At 44.1% G+C, this 20,901-nt stretch overlaps 1 protein-coding gene across 1 annotated transcript; it reads right to left on the reverse strand.

Moving 5' to 3' along the window:
- Positions 1-18,957: 18,957 nt before the first annotated feature.
- Positions 18,958-20,311, reverse strand: LOC134929121 (uncharacterized). Its single transcript, XM_063924920.1, has 2 exons — positions 19,801-20,311; positions 18,958-19,718 (listed from the first exon to the last, which is right to left on the reverse strand). The coding sequence occupies exons 1-2, from the start codon at positions 20,200-20,202 to the stop codon at positions 19,143-19,145; spliced, it is 978 nt and encodes a 325-aa protein (XP_063780990.1). The 5' UTR covers positions 20,203-20,311; the 3' UTR covers positions 18,958-19,142.
- Positions 20,312-20,901: the final 590 nt, after the last annotated feature.

Consider the following 20,901-nt stretch of genomic DNA (forward strand, 5'->3'; position numbering starts at 1 on the left):
TATGTAGATCTAATTTCTATTTATCTCACAATATATTATGCTCACAGTATATTCCACTATCAAAGGAATAAGGATTTATTTTCAACCAAACGTGATTCATTATTAATATCAATTATAGCAATGCAGATAGATATAACGCTGCATAATTTTCCTGTAACTCAGCATACTCAGAGTCTTGTCAGTTTCCTATATCAATTGCTGTCCTGTGTGATATATGTATACCAGTGCGTTATGAGCAGTCTATATGCTTCAACAGTAGTTCAATAGTTTTCCCTAAAATAAACACATGTCACGGTATATGTCTGTTCAGCGGGGACTCCCGTTCTGCCGCACTGTGAATAATTCTAATGGAAGAATGTAAGTGTATACGTATATAAGGAGTTGTATTTCTACTTACATTACCTAAGAAATTAGATTATACATGATCATAGCTTCATAATTATAGTGGGATCGAGTGTGCTCCTCCCCTTTTAATCAAATCATCATTGGTCAGTGCGTTACTGGAGCTGAATTTGGCGTGCTGGGAATCCTATAGTTTCCTCTATATGTACACATTCACACTGAAGATAGCAGATGCTTTATTAGGAATTTCTCACATTACTTTCATACTCGTTAGTCAGCTTGTCTCCGCATATGTTATTTTAAGGGGAACTCCCATTCAACCATGCTCTGAAGACTTCTAGCAGAAAAATATAAGGCTGTGTAACAAATTGTTATTGTGACTTTCCTCACAACCCTGTAATGGGTAATATTGTATGTAATCAGTAATTTATGCTACTAATAGTGCTGGGCTTCCATGCTAGTTAGTCCACTGCCACGGCATATATATTAATTTCGTTGGAACTCCCAATCAGTCATGCTTTGGACAGTTCAAGCAGGTAAAAAGATTTCACCAGATCTCTCTGATGAGGAGCGTAATGATGATCTTCTCCAAAGCGATGAAGAAGAGCAGGATGCGGTTAATTACACTTCAGATAGCAGATGCTTTATTAGAAATATCTCACATGACTTACATACTCGTTAGTCAGCTTGTCTCCGCATATGCTATTTTAATGGGAACTCCCATTCAACCATGCTCTGAACACTTCTAGCAGAAAAATATAAGACTGTGTAACAAATTGTTATTGTGACTCTCCTCACAACCCTCTAATGGGTAATATTGTATGTAATCAGTAAATTATGCTACTAATAGTGCTGGGCTTCCATGCTAGTTAGTCCGCTGCCACGGCATATATTAATTTCATGGGGACTAGCAATCAGTCGTGCTTTGGACAATTCTAGCAGGAAAACATAAATCTGTGCAAATAATTATTGTAACATCTCCTTATAATCTCCTAATGGGTAACATTGTGTATAATCATTGCTCCACAGTATGCATGGGATCAGATAAGCAGCAGCGTCATTGATCTAATCAGCATTTGTCTGATTAGCGGGTATTCCCGTTTAGGCACGCTGCGTGCTATCCAAGTCCCTATACTTCAACACATACAACATTAAACATGTTTCTACAGTCAGTGGAGATGACAATACGCCGATGCGCGCATTTCACTGTCTGCTTTGTCAGGGCTGAACCAGACTTTCTCCATAGTCACGTGACTTTTTCAACAAAATCCAGACACTCCCTTTTCGGATCACTGCAGGCCACTATTCAGAGCTCTCCCATCTCTTATTTAACTCATTCCTACCTATATATTTAGTAGATCTTATCATCCTGGGTATAGAGTTTTACCATCATCCAAGATATCTTTTTTTTAGAGTATATTATCAACTGTTGAACTACAAACCAGATATAGATAGCTATTTTACAGTTATATTATAAGGCCAGTTTATTTTTTGTTTACTAATAGATTTATTGGCATGATAGATGGATATTATAACTGGATTGCAGTTTCCCTATAATCTGTTATTCAACCTATTGATCCCATAAAATGTTGATTTTTAATGCTCAAATATATTTTATACATTTTAGTGTATACATAGTGATTTTAGTAGAACTGGTATTTAAATAGTTTATCAAATATTTCTAATATTCTAATTCAATAAGGACATATTGTTTTGTTAACATATTGAGTAGTGCCTCAGTGTGAACCTCAATCCCCTGATTGGTATGGATAGACTCAATATATATTGAGTTCATGTGACTCCTATTTTACATGTGATTGGATCTTAAACTTAATACCAAAAAGGAAAGTGAATTAATGATCTGTGAAATAGTATTCTAATGTGTGAATTAAATTCACACAGGTTGTGTAGCGAATGTGATCATGAATCGTGTATTACATCTTTTAGATACTAGAGGGATCATCATTTTTAGGTCCTGCTTGGGTATCCTTGAATAAAGGGAAAAGAAAAAAAGGGGGACATTTTTTTAATAATCAATAAAGTGTACAAAGCAAACAAAGTGATGTGCAAATAAAATCATCCTAAAACGATTGTGTGCTTCTCCCTAAATATATTGATTGCTTACTACAATATTAATTATCATCATATGTTAATATATTTTATTTTATATTTTACATCTTTTAGAGATCAAAATGTTTTATATATCTAGATGAAGGGAATCAGTTGCTGATTACCCTTATCATCCATATCCAGGTAGTTATTGTTCAAAATCTATAAACGATTTTAGATCTATATAGCGATATTCAATATGAATATTAATAGGGGTCTTTCTCATATGCAAGCCGCACCAGTTATATTAGTTCATAATTACCCTACAGAAACGGACTGTAGCTGCTTGTATCATTCAGTCCCCTTGGATACATGCTATCCATTAGAATATCATCTTGGTTTCAAATTTCAGGAGTTCTCGATCCAAATCTCCTCCACGTATTCCCAGCCGGATGTGTTTCATCCCAAATATTCTGAGTCAGTCCGGATCACTGTTATGAAATTTCTGAAAGTGTTGTGCTACAGAGGAAAGAGTTCTAAATCTCTATGCATCATTGTTGGCATTCTGAATACTGCCCACATGCTCTAGTTTTCATACTGCGGTGGTCTAGATCAATTATAACAATGCTATAAATGATATTAACAACAAATCATGTTTGGAGGAAAAAAAATCCTTATTCCTTTGATAGTGGAATATACTGTGAGCATAATATATTGGGAGATAAATAGAAAATTAGATCTACATTTAAAGTTTTCTGCATTATGAATCATCATTAAAACAAACTAATTATTTGTTGTATTGGGGAAGTTTTCCCCTAAACATCCACCACTGCTCACAAATAGAACATTTAGCAGATATAGACTGTAGTTAGTAACTGCAGATAATTACAGGCTCAGTGGACAACCCAATATGACAATTACAACAATTGATTAACAATGAAGATGTAACTAATGGGAACAGTGGGCAACAAAGAAACATTGTATCTGTTGCCTCTCCATACTACTGTATGTGTATTATTTAATGAACATCTGCTGTGCTAATAGATGCATTGACTAGAAGTAACCTCTATAATATATATGTATGCATATTTAACAGAATTATAGCCATTGGTAATATTAAATAAACAAGGCATTGAAGCTGTGGTAACAATTTATTAAGTACATAAAGGTAGTATTCAGTACTGAATACATTGTAGAACATTGAGAGAAAATTAAAATGTGCTTTTACAGAAATATATAATAAAAGGAGACGAGTGGAACAGGAATATTCTTTCTCTTTAATTTTCACATGATTCTCTCTTTAAGCACTTATATTTTAACCTCTATATTGTGCTGCTGTGCAATCATCTTATAGATGGTATTTTAATAAAAACCATTAAAAGTGGTATTTTAACCGTTCGAGTGTGTACCTTCCCGATACAACCCCCTTTTTCTCTTGTTTTTCCATGTATATTAATGGTTGTTTAGTTAGCACCCCCTGAAAAATGAAACATTACAAATTAATCATAATCGGGGCGCTTCCATATTTCTGGTTTGTGTAAACCAGATATACTCATATAGTTAATGTGCAGATTAATTTAGTCCTCCTTCTTTTGAACAATTTAGTACTGAGCAATCAGTTTCTTTAAAATCTAGCACCTTATTTACCAGTATTAACTGATATATACTTGTATATTAAAAACCTAATTACGATAATTAATAAATCAAATTAATCAGATTGTCTTCAGACAACATGTCTACCCTCAGTCTCACTAGAGACTTAGGGGGACATTTACTAAGAAGTGATAAGAGCGGAGAAGTGAGCCACTGGAGAAGTTCCCATGGCAACCAATCAGCACTGAAGTAACATATATAATTTGCATACTATAAAATTATACAGAGCTGCTGACTGGTTGATGGGGCAACGTTTCCACTGGCTCACTTCTCCGCTCTTATCACTGCTTAGTAAATGTGCCCCTTAGAAACCAGATGTGACAAACTTAAAAATGATATAAAAACTATGTTTCATATGGGTTCAGAAAGATCAGATATCAGTACATCAGATTGGACAGGTGACCTACTGTATTCTCTCTTAAATTGCCATTGATGAAGCAGAGCAAGCCAAGCTGGAATAGAACCACATTTAACAATTATTTGAAAAATAATCTTACCCCTAGGGCATTGGTTCTCAAACTCGGTCCTCAGGACCCCACACAGTGCATGTTTTGCAGGTAACCCACTGACACATTTTAAAAGGTCCACATGTGGAGCTAATTATTTCACTTGTGATTCTGTGAGGAGACCTGCAAAACATGCACTGTGTGGGGTCCTGAGTACCGAGTTTGAGAACCTGTGCCCTAGGGTATTGGGACAAAAAATATTTCCAGCATATGAACTAGCTAATAATGATTTGAAAAAAGAATGGGAAACTATTCTAAGTCAATGCTCAAGGGAATTGGTGAAAGTTCTAATGAAACACGATGAGTTTATTTTATCTAAGTCAACACAAGAAATATCCCGTTTGGGAAAGAGACTTAAACATTTTGAGTCCTTGTAGAATTGTGCAAAGCACGACTGATTGGGAGTCCCCACAAAATTAATATATGTTGTGCAGCGGACTAACTAGCATGGAAGCCCAGCGCTATTAGTAGCATAAGTTACTGATTACATACATTACAGGGTTGTGATGAGAGTCACAATAACAATTTGCTGCTCAGTCTTATATTTCTCTGCTAGAAGTGTTCAGAGCATGGTTGAATGGGAGTTCCCATTAAATTAACATATGCGGAGACAAGTTGACTAACGAGTATGCAAGCCATGTGAGAAATTCCTAATAAAGCATCTGCTATCTACAGTGTGAATGTGTAAATATAGAGGAGACTTTAGGATTTCCAGCATGCCGAGTTCAGCTCCAGTAACGCACTGACCAATGATGATTTGATTAAAAGGGGAGGAGCACACTCGATCCCACTATCATTATGAAGCTATGATCATGTATAATCTAATTTCTTAGGTAATGTAAGTAGAAATACAACTCCTTATATACGTATACACTTACATTCTTCCATTACAATTATTCACAGTGCGGCAGAACGGGAGTTCCCACTGAACAGATATATACCCTGGTAATGTGTTTATTTTAGGGAAAACCATTGAACTACTGTTGAAACATATAGACTGCTCATAACGCACTGGCATACATATATCACACAGGACAGCAATTGATATAGGAAACTGACAAGACTCTGAGTATGCTGAATTACAGGAAAATTATGCAGCGTTATATCTATCTGCATTGCTATAATTGATATTAATAATGAATCATGTTTGGTTGAAAATATATCCTTATTCCTTTGATAGTGGAATATACTGGGAGTATAATATATTGGGAGATAAATACAAATTAGATCTGCATAAAGAGTTCTCTGCATTACAAATTAATATTAAAACAAACTTATTATTTGTTGTATTGGGGAAGTTTCCCCCTAAACATCCACCACTGCTCACAAATAGAACATTCAGTAGAGATCAGGGGCGGATTGGCCATAGGGCTCACCAGGAAGATTCCTGGTAGGCCGATGTGTCTGTGGGGCCTGTTTTGTGTGTTGTCATGTGGCACCAGCCCACACATAGACAGCCCACCGCACTCATTACACTGCACTTTACCCATTCCCTCTGTTATTCCATCTGCAGTACAGATGCTCTGCCATCCAATGATGCTGCCATGGCCACACACTATGTTATACCTCTTGTTCTGCTCATGTCGTGCCACTTCTTCAAAATTTTACATGTCCTCTTTTAGTTCCCAGTCCTCCCCTGGTCTCAGACACCAGAACTGCAGCAAAAGGCGCAAGGAAGGCAGCAATTGCATACAATCAGGCCGTATGAGGAGGGTTTCCGCCCCCTCAACAGACCTTACCCCCTTATAAGACTGCACCCCAATTAGGGCTGCTTCCATAAATTTCCCGAGCTAGTTTTCCATCCCAATTCGCTCCTGGCAGAGATAGACTGTAGTTAGTAACTGCAGATAATTACAGGCTCAGTGGACAGCCAATGTAACTATTCTCAATGAAGATGTAACTAATGGGAACAGTGGGCAACAAAGAAACATTGTATCTGTTGCCTCGCCATACTATGTGTATTATTGAATGAACATCTGCTGTGCAAATAGATGTATTGATAAGAAGTAACCTCTATAATATATATGTATGTATGTATATATAACAGAATTATAGTCATTGATAATATTAAATAAACATGGCATTGAAGCTGTGATAATATTTTATTGAGTAAATAAATGTAAGATTCAGTACTTAATACATTTTAGAACACATGCAGCATTGAAAGAAATTTAGAATGTGATTTTACAGAAATATATAATAAAAGGAGACGAGTGGAGCAGACATTTTACTTCTCTTTCTTTCTCTTTAATTTTCACGTTTCTATCTTTAAGCACTTATATTTAATTTGTGAAATTGATTTTAACCTCTATACTTTGCTGCTGTGCAATCATCTGATAGATGGTATTTTAATAAAAATCATTAAAAGTGATATTTTAACCATTTGAGTGTGCACCTTCCCGATACAACCCCCTTTTTCTCTTTTTTCCAAATTTTGGATTTCCGCAGCCTGTAGCTTCACAGTATCCACTAGAGCATGGTGAAAGCATCAGTTGCCCCCCGCCCCCCCTGCTAGTTTACAATGTGGCTATGCAAGTCAGGGCCGTAACTGTGTGCGAAGTGTGCCTTGCACACAGCGCAGGTTGCCTGGGGGCGGAACAGGCCGCTGCTGCAATGTCTATTTGCCAGGTCCGTCTGGAAATTTCAGTGGAAGAAAGATGCGATCAGCCTCACCAATACCCGTGTCTCTTGCCACCTGTCCCGTACACAAGCTGTCTGGTGCACACACAGCAAACGGCTCTTCCACACCTCCTGATTCACCCAGTTCGTGACCCCCTCCCTTTGTCCTAGGTCCCGCGCTGCTGCCGAGCAGTTTGGCAGATGGGAGGAAGAATGATTGCAGTGTGAGTGGATGACCACACCGCAGCCTGCACAACTCATGGCACCCCCACCATCTAGTTTAGTATGGCAGCCACGGAAGCAAAGGATTGTGGAGTGGTTCCAGCAGCAGTGCAAGTATGCGGGTATAGGTGGGTATGGCGTACCCTTAAGAATTTAGCCGTGGGTATGCTGTACCCACAAAGACGCTCGCTACCACTGATGTGAGAGGAGGAGAACGCAGCCTGTGCCTCTCCTGCCCCTCAATGTCTTCGTTCAAATCAGCGCCGCCCGTGAGCTAATCAGAACTCGCGGACCGCGAGCTTTGATTGGCTCATGGATCGGCACTGAATTGAACTCACCCGCACCCGCCGGAGACTGAGGGGAAGGAGAGGTGCAGGCTGTGCTCTCCTCCCCTCACACACACAGGACACCACCAGCAGCAGTGGTGAGCAGCAGGGGGCGCTTCATGTATACCTGGCACTGGGGGCATATCTGGCACTGGGGAGCATGTATACCTGGCACTGGGGGCATATCTGGCACTGGGGGGGCATGTATACCTGGCACTGGGAGCATATCTGGCACTGGGGGCATATCTGGCACTGGGGGGACATGTGTACCTGGCACTGGGGGCATATCTGGCACTGGGGGGACATGTATACCTGGCACTGTGAGCATATCTGGCACTGGGGGAACATGTGTATCTGGCACTGGGGGCATATCTGGCACTGAGGGGACATGTGTACCTGGCACTGGGGGCATATCTGGCACTGGGGGGACATGTATACCTGGCACTGGGGGCATATCTGGCACTGGGGGCATATCTGGCACTGGGGGGACATGGGTATCTGGCACTGGGGGCATTTCTGGCACTGGGGGCATATCTGGCACTGGGGGGGACATGTGTACCTTGCACTGTGAGCATATCTGGCAATGGGGGCATATCTGGCACTGGGGGCATATCTGACACTGGGGGGACATGTGTATCTGGCTCTGGGGGCATATCTGGCACTGCGGGGACATGTGTATCTGGCACTGGGGGGGGCATGTATACCTGGCATTGGGAGCATATCTGGCACTGGGGGGACATGTGTACCTGGCACTGGGGGCATATCTGGAACTGGGGGGACATGTGTATCTGGCACTGGGGGCATATCTGGCAATGCGGGGACAAATGAATCTGGCCCTGGGGGTATATCTGGCACTGGGGAGGACTTGTGTATCTGGCACTGGGGGCATATCTGGCACTGCGGGACATGTGTATCTGGCACTGGGGGGGCATGTATACCTGGCACTGGGGGCATATCTGGCACTGGGGGGGCATGTATACCTGGCACTGGGAGCATATCTGGCACTGGGGGCATATCTGGAACTGGGGGGACATGTGTATCTGGCACTGGGGGCATATCAGGCAATGCGGGGACATGTGTATCTGGCACAAAACTTTATTACCTGCATTAAAGTTTAACCAGTCATAACAGGGGAACACAAAACATTAAAACCCCTCTGCCCCTTTCAAACACTCCCCCCACCACCCCCCAGAAAAAAAAATATTAAAGGTGTCCACAATCAGAGCCACATTCTTTATCAAACATTCCATGCATTAGTGACAGCACAGCAAACCTTAAGTGAATTAAAAGCAAGCAATGGAGGTATCTAACACAGAGTTCAGAGGCTGTACCAAAGTATAATGTTAGAATCACGTGAGTGGAGGGACTGGGATGTAGATGATATGGGAAGGAGAAGGTTAGTAGCTCCTTGATTATACATGTGTGTAAGGGGATCTACCTGGTGTAATTTGTATAAGGGCTTTACCTGGCATAACGTGTGTAAAGAGCTCTACCTGGAGTGACATGTATAAGGGACTCTACCTGGTGCAATGTGTACAAATGGCACTACTATGTGCTGTAATTGTAAATTGGTACCACGCCCATTCCCCATAAAGCCACACCCCTGAATTTTTGGCACATGTCTTTGGTGCGCACTGTTCCGATTTTAACTATGAGGGGCACCAATGCTGTTTCTTGCACACAGCGCTAAAACGTCTAGTTATGGCACTGATGCAAGTACCCAAATGCATCATACCTACACCTTGAGCACAGAGACTTCTGAGTGCACCACCTCCCGCAACTTACAGATGTAGCTACGCTCGTCAGCACTCTTCGTGCGGCTGGTGTGCCCACGCCTAGCCATTCCGAGCTGTGGCATTTGCCACTCCCATTCATGTGAATGGGGTTCATGTGTGTCTAATATGCACACGCACCTCAGATGTGTACGCGGAGTTGCCTACTAAGGCACAATCATTGAAAGATGTAGCCACAATGAACGTGGCTTAATCTGTACTTTCCAAAGATGTAAAGTCAGCTTTAGTAGGTATATCCACTTTGCTGGTTAAAGACTGAAGAAGGCTTAGAACTTTATACATGTTGTGGTTCTCACCCTGTCCCGAGGCACCCAGGGATTCCGCCCTTTCAGCAGGAGCCTCTGAGATTGTTGATTGAGCAGGCAAGACAGGACTCGGAGAAGCAGACATGTCTAAATCTTTTTGGGGGTTGAGAAAGCGCTGGAGGTCAGAGCAAGGTGAAGCCGCAGATGGACAGGGGACAACTCTTTGATCCTCTATGATTCCGATTACTCATGAAAATACTGCACTATTCACAGGGTGTGAGATCAGAATTGGAGGAACAGGAATACAGTCTGCAGAAAGGTGTACATAGAAGCACAGATCAAAATCCAAGAAATGCCCAATGGCAGAGTATATAGAAAGACGGTAGAGCATGGAGAAGTTAGGTACAGCCCTAGGAGAGTGAAAAGCTAGTTACGGTTGTCTTTGGGTGCCAGATCATGGAGAAGCAATGGCAGGTCCGGCTTGGTTTGCCTTTCCCCGCAACACCCCCTCCACTACGGAGACTTACCTACCGGCATTCCACGGAGGGTCGATGCGATTCTCCTCGGTCGGAGCTACCGCTCACTTAGCCTTGGAGTTGTCCGTGCACAGAACTTGGTAAAAGTGTCTCTGTATCGGTTTCTCCCTCCAACGTGTTTCAACCTGTGAAGGTCTTCTTCTGGGAGTAGTATAGTATGGTCAGCTATAATTGTGCAGCAGCTTGCCATTCAGGCAATAAAAACACTCAGTGCGCAGGTACACAATCATATTATAATGAGATAAGCATGTCAGATGGTGTTAGCCATCCCTCCGCAGAGAAGCATTAGGTGGCCATCAAAACAGCAGGTGCCCCCAGAAAGAGGTTGTTCACATGGCAGAAGATATCCGAAGAGACTGCAATTATCAAGGACGGACACTAGAAGCATTGGGTAATCACAAAATCAGACCCAGGCTATGCAGACATGTCCCAGTATAATATGGCAAGTAGATGTATTATTACATACAGTATATACTCTAAATTAAATCAGGTTCCCAGAGGTGAAGGGATCCCTAGTGCCCAAACTGAGTAGATAAGATGGGGAGCAGCGGTACTCAGAGTCTGTATAGGTGATTTTAAAGGTGACCACATGTCCGCACTAGACCCAGGACACTCAGGGAGCTGGCTGTATGACTCTGTAATAGGGCACCGATGGGTGAAGTTGCCCTGCCCTTGTATATACCACAGGTAATGAAGGGGGTAATTCAGATCTGATCGTAGATGTGCTAAATTTAGCATATCTTTGATCAGTTTCTCAGACATGTGTGGGGGGGGGGAGGGCGTCCAGCACAGGCTATTTTGCCCCGCATGTTTGGTCCTATCCCCCCGCAAGGGTGCAAAAGCATCCACAGCGGCGATGCTTTTGCACCCGCTGAGTAGTTCCCTGCCAGCACAGCTCCTGCGCGCTAGCAGGCTGCTTCTTGCCGCGTCCCGGGTCACAGCAGTTGCATGTGACATCACGCAGCTGCCATGGCCCGCCCCCGTAACAGTCCAGACACGCCTCTGTTGTCCGAACAGCGTCCCGCCAACAGCGTTCTAATGACAATGACACGTCCCCTCCAGCCCTGCAACCACCTCTGCCTGTCAATCAGGCAGAGGTGATCGCAGCCCAGAGATGCTTTTAGCATCTCACTGGGCTCCCGGGGCGCGCATGTGCAGTGCTCCCGCTGCGCGTGCACACTCCACGAAAAAAGTCAGACTGTGATCGCTGCCACTGCAGCGATCCAGTCTGAATTATCCCCGAAGTGCATTATCCTCGGCTGGAAGTCCAGGAAGGCAGTGCTCGTTCATCCAAGAAGATGGGAGTACTTGTGAGGACCGAGTCACAGTCCATGCACAGAGGGAGCTGATGGAGCAGTCAGGCGAGGTAATCTGAAGGTGCGGGGAGCTGCGTGAAGCATCGCTGGTCTGGGATGGAGGAGGAAAAGGTTCATCGGCGGTGTAGCAGCCAGAGACGTCCCAAGGGAGATCTGGTAACTGAGGCTGCAGCTTCACTCCAGTTACAGTATAGGCTCCAACCAGGAGGGACGCTGCTGGAGCTCCGACAAGTCAGCAGGTGCAGGTTGATGGAGCAGGCAGGTGTCTAGGAGGCACTACAGATGGTTTAAGTGCCTCTAAAGTGACAAGGCTCCAAGAGCTGGGGACATGCACACTGCTCCTCTTGCCAGTTAAGACATGCCCCCCATCACCCACTATTTTATCATAATATCATTTAGTAGTCCCAACACGTGATCCCTTGATCCTAGTGCTACTTCTTAGTGGATTTGTACCTTTAAGGAACTGGTGAACCCCTTTTGTTAGTAACTGGTCTCAAGCTTTTGGCTATTGGATATACCATTTTAAAAAGTGTCCTGTATTAGGATTTTTTGCATAGTTATAATCCCCAGTCACCGAGGAGGGGCCTACTGATGCAATTCTAAGGTGATCATGTCATTGTAGCCCCACCTCCTACACAAATACTGTATGCCTGAATCACTGCATTTTGCTGTGATGGGCTAAATGACACAGTTTGGTCAGGATATGGTCATTACGTCTACAGCACTTAGGCAGACAGTCATTAGGTTGACCACTATTGGCCGACGTGCATTAGCCCGACATGGTCAATAGGTCAACATGTGCTAGGTCGACATGGAAAAAGGTCGACATGAGTTTTTCACCTTTTTTAATTTTTTGAACTTTTTCATACTTTACGATCCACGTGGACTACAATTGGGAACGGTAACCTGTGCCGCACAGCCAAATATATCGAGAATGTATTTTATTAAATATGAAAACTATCATGTCAAAAGGTATTCTCATCTGGGAACTACTGTGTACACAGTGGCAGATGGTTTGTTTTATTACTCCTGTCAAGATTATTTTTTCTGCAAACTTTCTTTGATGATAAACATTATACATAATTATACAAAGTGTCACATAAACCTTGAGTGCTTGTTTGCAAATGAAAATGCTTGCTTGTAAAGTAGTACTAATTAAGATGTACAGAGATGTGAGATGATGTTTATCGGTAACCACTGACTTTCAGATTCTGCAGAGGTAACTTCTCTATGAAGTGTGAGCCACTGCTGTGAATACATTTTGCCAATATACTATGTTAATGAGTTTGGAAAAGAATGCCCTAGATTTATCCTGTGAGGAAAAAGTCTCTCTCCAGTGTAAATCATTTTCTAAATCCTTCGCCATTGTACAGAGACACATTATAATGTGCACATTATTTAGGCACATTGATAATGCAATCAAATGGAACAACTTAATTTCTTTCTTTTTTTTACTGCTAAACCCATTTGCTTAGTACTGTAGCTCTGTACATAACAATGTGTTGGGCCATCCTAGATATGGAACAGTTAACATTTCATGGTTGTCATATTTAAACAGAGATTGAAAGCTTTCTGAAAAGGCTCTGATCCCAAAGTGTCCTAGAGTGGAGATAGACTGCAATCCTTCTTGTGTATTTGCTAAAATTATATTAGTTGTGTTTGCGAATAAACAATGTAGAAATTATTCTATTATTATATTGTCTTCCTCATTCTAAAGTGTATATGATTCTGAATAAAAATATATAATTGGTATTATTACTACTATTATTATTATTATTATTATTATTATCATCATCATTGTTAATAATATTATTTTTAGAACCAGGCATACCAATCACATGTGTCTCTTAGGACACATGAAAGTACTGATGTACTGTATGTCACTAGAACCCAATCATATGATGTTGTGATTTTAGTGTATAAGGTATAGTGACATAGCTACAGGATCTAAAAATGCTAAATTTTTAGGAACCCATGAAATTTCCTTGCCAACTGAGCAAGTGTTGCCATTCTTCTTGCTTAGCTAACAATGGTGAATGTGTCAATGAAGGAAGATACAGTAATATTTGTTCTACTTGAGGTTCAATCCCTGATTTGAAGTACAGTCATATGTTTTTGACCCTGATCAAAAAAACTTTGAAAAACTACTGACTCTCTATTATTGCCACAGTTTTTATCTGAGCCTCATGTTTGGTTCATTAAATATTTCATTTTTAGAAATGTAACCCATGCCGAGGGTGAGGGGATATGTTTAAAATTGTTCCTTTTGTGTATAGTCACACTCTGCTATAGGACCTTATTCAGAGATGGACGCAGATCACTGCATACACAGCCAGATCTCCGTCCTTCTACTCACATGCTGGAGGCCACCCAGCACAGGGTAAGGCCACCCAACATGTGTGTTGCCACCTCCTGATATGTCCGCAATTAGATTGAGGATGCATCAGAATTAAGGTTGACCCCTGGCACCACAGCCTGGCTGCGCTGTCATACGGTTGGCCACCATTTTTTTAATTGGAGACGTCACGTCACATGCAGTTGCCCTGAAAACGGTCCCAGGGGATGCGACCGCGATGTGTGTGGTTGTGCAGCCGCAATGCAGCACATGCGCAGTTTACCTCCATTGGCAAACTGCACTGTGGGCTGCATTAGCGGGCAGGTATGAATGAGCCCCATAGTGCAGAATTGGTATTTCTTTGTTTCACCCAGGTCAGTGCTCTGATTAGAGGGAGCTAGATGTGTCCTGGGCAACAATGTTTTTAATTAATAAGATTCTCCTCCATCCTTTGGCTGTGATATTAGGTTTAGCTTCAGAAAAATGAAATAAGCCTTTGTGCAGCTCTTAAGGCCCATACTCACAGAGAGATTTCTGCAAGAGATGTGTTCTGAGCAATTTATCACGGGAGATGTCCCTTGAACATCCCGGTGTCTAGATCTCCCATACACACGTGAGATCTGTGTTGAGCAATCTGTGCTGAGCAATCTGTGCTGAGCAATCTGTGCTAAACAAAAAAAAAAACTATTTAAATAGTGGGTTGGTATTATAGTGAGGGGGGTGGGGAGAGTGTGTCTTTTTCTAAACAAAAAAAAGACCTTTTTAAATAGTGGGTTGGTATTATAGGGGAGGGGCAGGGGCGGAACTGTGGGAGGCAGTGGAGTCGGCTGCCGCCGGGCTCCTGGCCACAAGGGGGCGCATCTCCTCCACTGTCTCCCGCAGCCTGAGGACTGCGCTGCTATTGCAGATGGAGGAGCTGTGTCAATGACACGGAAGCTGCCTCCTGTAGAGAGAGATGGCACTGGCTGCAGCTAGGGGGAGATCCAGAGCACAGCTCCTCCCGGGCCCTTAGTAAGCCACCCGAGGGAAGCTCAGAACTCTCTGCTCCTCCATGCTCTGGATGATAGCCAAAGGTAGGCACTGTGTGGGGGGTGGGGGAGAGGTGTATTTGGGGGGAAGTACTGTGTTTTGTGTGTGCTTGTTTTTAAGTGAGGTGTGTGTGTTTTTAAGGAAAGTTGTACATTCAAGTAAAAGAGGCATGTGTGTGTGTGATGTGTGTGAGTGGCATGTGTGTGAGAGGCATGTATGTGTATGTAAGTGGGAGGCATGTGTATGTAAGTGAGAGGCATGTGTGTGTGTGTGTGTGTGTGAGAGAGGCATGTGTATGTAAGTGGGAGGCATGTGTATGTAAGTGAGAGGCATGTGTGTGTGTGTGAGAGGCATGTGTATGTAAGGGGCCCTACACACTCGGCGATGCGCCGCCGAGGTGGCCGACGAGCGACCCAGCGGCGGGGGGGCAGTGACGGGGGGAGTGAAGTTTCTTCACTCCCCCCGTCACCCGGCTCCGTAGACTTGTAGGCAAATATGGACGATCTCGTCCATATTGGCCGGCATGCACAGCCGACATGGCCCCAGCGATGAACGAGCGCGGGGTCGCGCATCGTTCATCGCTGGGGACTCCACACTGCACGATATGAACGATATCTCGTTCATTAATGAACAAGATCGTTCATATCGTGCAGTGAAATCGCTATGTGTGTAGGGCCTATAAGTGAGAGGCATGTGTATGTAAGTGAGAGGCATGTGTATGTGAGAGGCATGTGTATGTGAGAGGCATGTGTATGTGAGAGGTGTGTGTAAGTGAGAGGCACGTGTGTGAGAGGTGTGTGTGAGAGGTGTATGTAAGTGAGAGGCGTGTGTGTTTAAGTGAGACGTGTGTTTAAGTGAATGAGGCGTTTGTCTTTTTTTTAATATATATCTAGTGTTCACGCTAGGTGTCTGCCCCTTTTTTAGACAGCTGAATCCCGCCCTGCCCATTTTTGTGCGCCCTGCCGCCCCGCCGTTTGCTGCCTGCCGGACCCCGCCACGTCGCCGGATCCAGCCGTGCGCCGCCGGACCCGGTACGTACATGAGAGTCCCCCTGGGCTAAATTAACCTTGTAAGTATTTTGCAGCTGTAAACATTAATCTCAGTGCTTTCTACCTGGTGCAGTGTGCCTCAGTGCTCTCTACCTGGTGCAGTGTGCCTCAGTGCTCTACCTGGTGCAGTGTGCCTCAGTGCTCCCTACCTGGTGCAGTGTGCCATTAGTGCTCCCTACCTGGTGCAGTGTGCCATTAGTGCTCCCTACCTGGTGCAGTGTGCCTGAGTGCTCCCTACCTGGTGCAGTGTGCCTGAGTGCTCCCTACCTGGTGCAGTGTGCCTGAGTGCTCTCTACCTGGTGCAGTGTGCCTCAGTGCTCTCTACCTGGTGCAGTGTGCCTCAGTGCTCTCTACCTGGTGCAGTGTGCCTCAGTGCTCTCTACCTGGTGCAGTGTGCCTCAGTGCTCTCTACCTGGTGCAGTGTGCCTCAGTGCTCTCTACCTGGTGCAGTGTGCCTCAGTGCTCTCTACCTGGTGCAGTGTGCCTCAGTGCTCTCTACCTGGTGCAGTGTGCCTCAGTGCTCTCTACCTGGTGCAATGTGCCTCAGTGCTCCCTACCTGACGCAATGTGTATAATGTGCTTTATCTGGCGCAATGTGTATAATGTGCTCTATCTGGCGCAATGTGTATAATGTGCTCTATCTGGCGCAATATGTATAACGTGCTCTAGCCTCTACCTGGCGCAGTGTGTATAGGAGGTTCTAACTGGTGCAATGTGTATTAGGGGCACTACCGTGTGGTGTAATGTGAATTGACACTATTATGTGGCCACGCCCCTTCCCCACGAAACAACGCCCCTAGATTTTTGCTGCGCACCTTCGGTGCGCACTGTCCATGTTTTGCCCATAGGAATGGGAGCACCAAGCATTATAGTATGTACCTAAGTTTGCCCATTTAACTTAAAAATTTACCCTCACGAATGAAAAATGTGCCCTCCCCGTGATCAGCACCCTGCCCTAAAAAAAAAATACTACAGTGAACACTAATTATATTGGCACACCGCTGCGCCAAAGCATCTCCATGGAGACCTGGTGGGTGAGGGAGCACTGTAGGTGTACTATAATGGTATGCTGGTGTCTGTTTTATTGTAATGACTGACTTGGAATGCGTCCACTTTCTATGTGTATCTATATTACTATTGGGAAAGGTACCTGAGCACCCTTCTACTGTTCACCATGGGTGCGGGATAGCTACATATGGTATGTGTGTGTATGTGTAGGGGGGCACCAAAATGTATCATGCCTCCGGGCGACTGGGACGAACTTACGCCACTGGGGAGGGGAGGGTGTGTCTTTTTCTGTTGTGTCCGCATCTCTCCTCCTACAAAAAGTGGATCTCTATATTATAACTATAAAGGTTATTTTAGCATAGTCTTGATGGCTATAGTTAATGCCAACTATGAGTTCATATTTGTGGATGTGGGGAAAAATGGAAGAGCATCCGATGGCGGATCAATCAAAGATACTGTGTTTTATGAGAGGCTGCTTTGCAACCAATTAGACCTACCGAAAGCTGAGGACTGCATGCATGGCTTGAATTATGTGTTTGTGGCAGATGAAGCCTTTGCTCTGCACGAGCACATCATGAAACCCTACCCACAAAGGAACTTATCCAAGGAGAAACGCATTTTTAATTATCGGCTCTCAAGGGCCCGCCGCATAGTTGAAAACGCATTTGGGATCTTGAGTAGTAGGTTCAGAATTTTCCACTCTGCTATTGGCCTAAGGGTGGATAAAATAGACTGGGTTGTGTTGGCCTGCTGTGTTCTACACAATTATCTAAGGCGTAAGACTGGCCCAAAATGCCCCCCATCTACTACTCCGGCTAACAACCCTGATGTGGACTCTGCCAGGCTGCCTGCTCAGGCCGACAACTCTGATGTGGACTTTGCCAGGTTGCCTGCTCAGGCCGACAACTCTGATGTGGACTCTGCCAGGTTGCCTGCTCAGGCCGACAACTCTGATGTGGACTCTGCTAGGTTGCCTGGACTTGAAAGGCCACAGTCCACACCTAATCCCACTTTAAAGGCTAGAAAGGTCAGGGACGACTACCTGACCTTTTTTAATGGAGTAGGTGCAGTGGATTGGCAAGACTCCTACATTTAACTGCTTTTATGTTTGATAGACATTACATATGCTTGATTGGTTTTATATTTTATTGTATTTTTTTTATTTATTTCCAAAATAAAAATGTATCTTGTTTTAAACTTCTGTTGTCAGAGTATGTACCTGTGTGTGTTTTGCATGTATATTAAAAAACAACGTAGCCATGAGGAACTCTGGGGTCAGGTATACCCAGGACACTTCACGACTGCGTCGTTTTTTGTGGGGGATAAGTGAGGACTAATGGGATCCAACAGTGTGAACCAAGTCAGGCATACCTGTGTGTGCCATCACCCCTGTGTTCCGTCCCAGTCACTGTATCACCTCTGTGTCTGAGGGGGCGCAAATTTACAGTTTGCAGGAGGGCGCCGGACACCATAGCACTGGCCCTGGGAATCAGTATGATATCCCGGCAGCAGGCATCCCGACAGTCATAATCCCAACGTCGGGATGGCGGCCACCGGAATGCCGGCAGCGGCTCGAGCGCAAAGAAGCCCCTTGTGGCTCGCTTTGCTTGCCAAATTTTTAGTCTCCCTCTATGGGTGTCATGGACACCCACAGGGGGAGAATATGTCAGGATTGTGGCTATTGGGAACCCGACGCAGAGATCTTAACCGCATCCCTCTGTAATAAATGTCCCCTTTAACAGTACCTTGAAGGTAGGATTGTCCTCACTTATCTCCCCTTAAAAAAAAATTTTTTTAAGGGGGGATAAGTGAGGACAAATTTGGTACAACAGCATTCCTATCATAACTCCCCCAAAAATTAAAAATATAATGATAAACCATAAAAAATACACAACACTTCTTTTTTGTTTTGAAAATAATTTACTTATAAAAATATATTAATTTTTAACACTTATGCAACTGGATTCATCGATAAGAATGACCAATATCCCAACGTTCAAAAGTCCAGGACAAAAAACCGACACTATGGTAACTATGAACAACATAAAAGAGTCGAGGAAACATGGAACAATTTGTCCAACGGAAACTAAAAAACTAATAAAAAAAATTATAATTTAATAATTGAAAAAAGTAGCCTCGTCCTCTGGGGGGAGCTGTGTACTCAGCATTGCTGAGTACAATCCAGTGGACAAAGTGCTGGTGGGAGGAGTGGGCAGAGTGGGTGTAGGTGGGGGTCCCGGCGAAAAAAAAGGGCGCTGTGGCGGAGGATTACCCGGCGGATAATAGTATGGTTGGGGATAAGGATACTGGGACTGTGGGGCATTTCGTGCGCGCCGCACAGGATTTGACATTAGATCCAGGTCATCGGATAGGTCATTATCCTCGGCCCTTCTCAATACATCAAATACTATGCGCCTGAAAGTTCTAAAAACAGTTTCGGGCATTACACGTATCTGAGATTCTATCGTGTTTGAAAATTGACGATAGAAGTCTGGTGGCCTATTAAGCATTTCCTCTGCCCGTTGGATAAATTGAACCGTGCTGGAGGATGCAGAATCGGAACTCAATGATGAATTCTTTTGTCTCCGCCTTGGTGGTGCTGTCGACCGAGATGGTGCTGACTCCTCACCACTGAGCTCCAGTTCTGTTGCCTCTGTTGCGGAAGTGTTCATTACCTCCGGGGTAGATTCCTGTAAAAAAAAAAGAAAATAAAACATTAGGGCGTTGATTAAACAATGATAAAGTTGAACATTTTAAAGTGTTTTAACTTACCGGATTAAGGGTCCCCTCTTCCTCTGGCGTCTTAGGAGACTCTTTATCCAGGCTACCCTGTCCATGTAATTTCGCCTCTCTCTCCAAAAGGAACTTCATCTGTTCATAATACCATAGCGTCGGCTGGTAAACATCATCAGTTCCGGCTCCTGAACGTTGAGACTCGATCACGCGTGTGTGTTCCTTCTTGAACACCGTCCGCAAGTTTGCTATCTTCTTCTTCGCCCAAAGTAGATCAGCATCACTGTTATGGGCTTTGCTGTACTCCACCAATTGTCTGTAGGCCTGATCCTTCTTCTGTCTGTTTGAAAAATCCTTGCTACGGACCTTCCACAGACATTCGCTGGCCCGATACACATCAATGAATCCAGTTGTGAACTCCCGGTCCATGTAAGAAGCCATTGCTGTGAGAAAAATAAAACAACACTATTTAAATAACAAGCAAGGAAAAACTTTAATAAAATATGTTGACCCTCGCATTAAAAAAACCATGCCGCTTATACACGTGTTGCACCAGGAAATGGTGCTTATACACACGCTGCGCCAGGTAAAGCCGCTTATACACACATTGCAACCAGGTAAAGCCACTTAAGCACCACAAACATATAGTAACACCCCCTATCCCCCCCCCCCGCCTGCTAATACAGCTTCAAAGCACATTAAGCAGCCTGTCTAATCATACGGATACATCCATCTTCTCCTAGACCGCTATCACCAGCCGCATCACACTCCCCCATATATGTATCGCTCGATACACAGGACAGCCTCATAAAAACATAATTAATAACAACCCCCCCCCCCCCCCCACCCGGCTGTTAATACAGCCCACACTCCAGTGGCGTGTGGCGAGGTCAGTGGCTGGTGAGGCACTACAGCCATAATGTTCGCCGAATCCTGCCGATGACCCCCTACTGCCGCCGAGCCAATGCCCGCTACTGCCCCTGTGCCGATGCCCGCTGCCACCGCCAATGGCTTACAAACTCGCCCACCATCAACTTACCCAGCCCTCCACCCAGGGCCGGTGCTAGGGTGTTCGGCGCCCCCCCTGCAAACTATAAATTTGCGCCCTCCCATATTCCTTTGGCGCGCACCGGGAAAAGG

Source organism: Pseudophryne corroboree, chromosome 5, assembly GCF_028390025.1.
Source record: "Pseudophryne corroboree isolate aPseCor3 chromosome 5, aPseCor3.hap2, whole genome shotgun sequence".
Classification (NCBI taxonomy): Eukaryota; Metazoa; Chordata; class Amphibia; order Anura; family Myobatrachidae; genus Pseudophryne; species Pseudophryne corroboree.

What these genes read in the sequence shown, in the direction of transcription:
- LOC134929121 (XM_063924920.1), bottom strand. Translation starts at nt 20,202, where the DNA reads ATGGCTTCTTACATGGACCGGGAGTTCACAACTGGATTCATTGATGTG. An exon ending in AAGAGGGGACCCTTAATCCG is followed by an intron (nt 19,719 to 19,800) that starts GTAAGTTAAAAC and finishes TTTTTTTTACAG; the next exon opens with GAATCTACCCCGGAGGTAAT.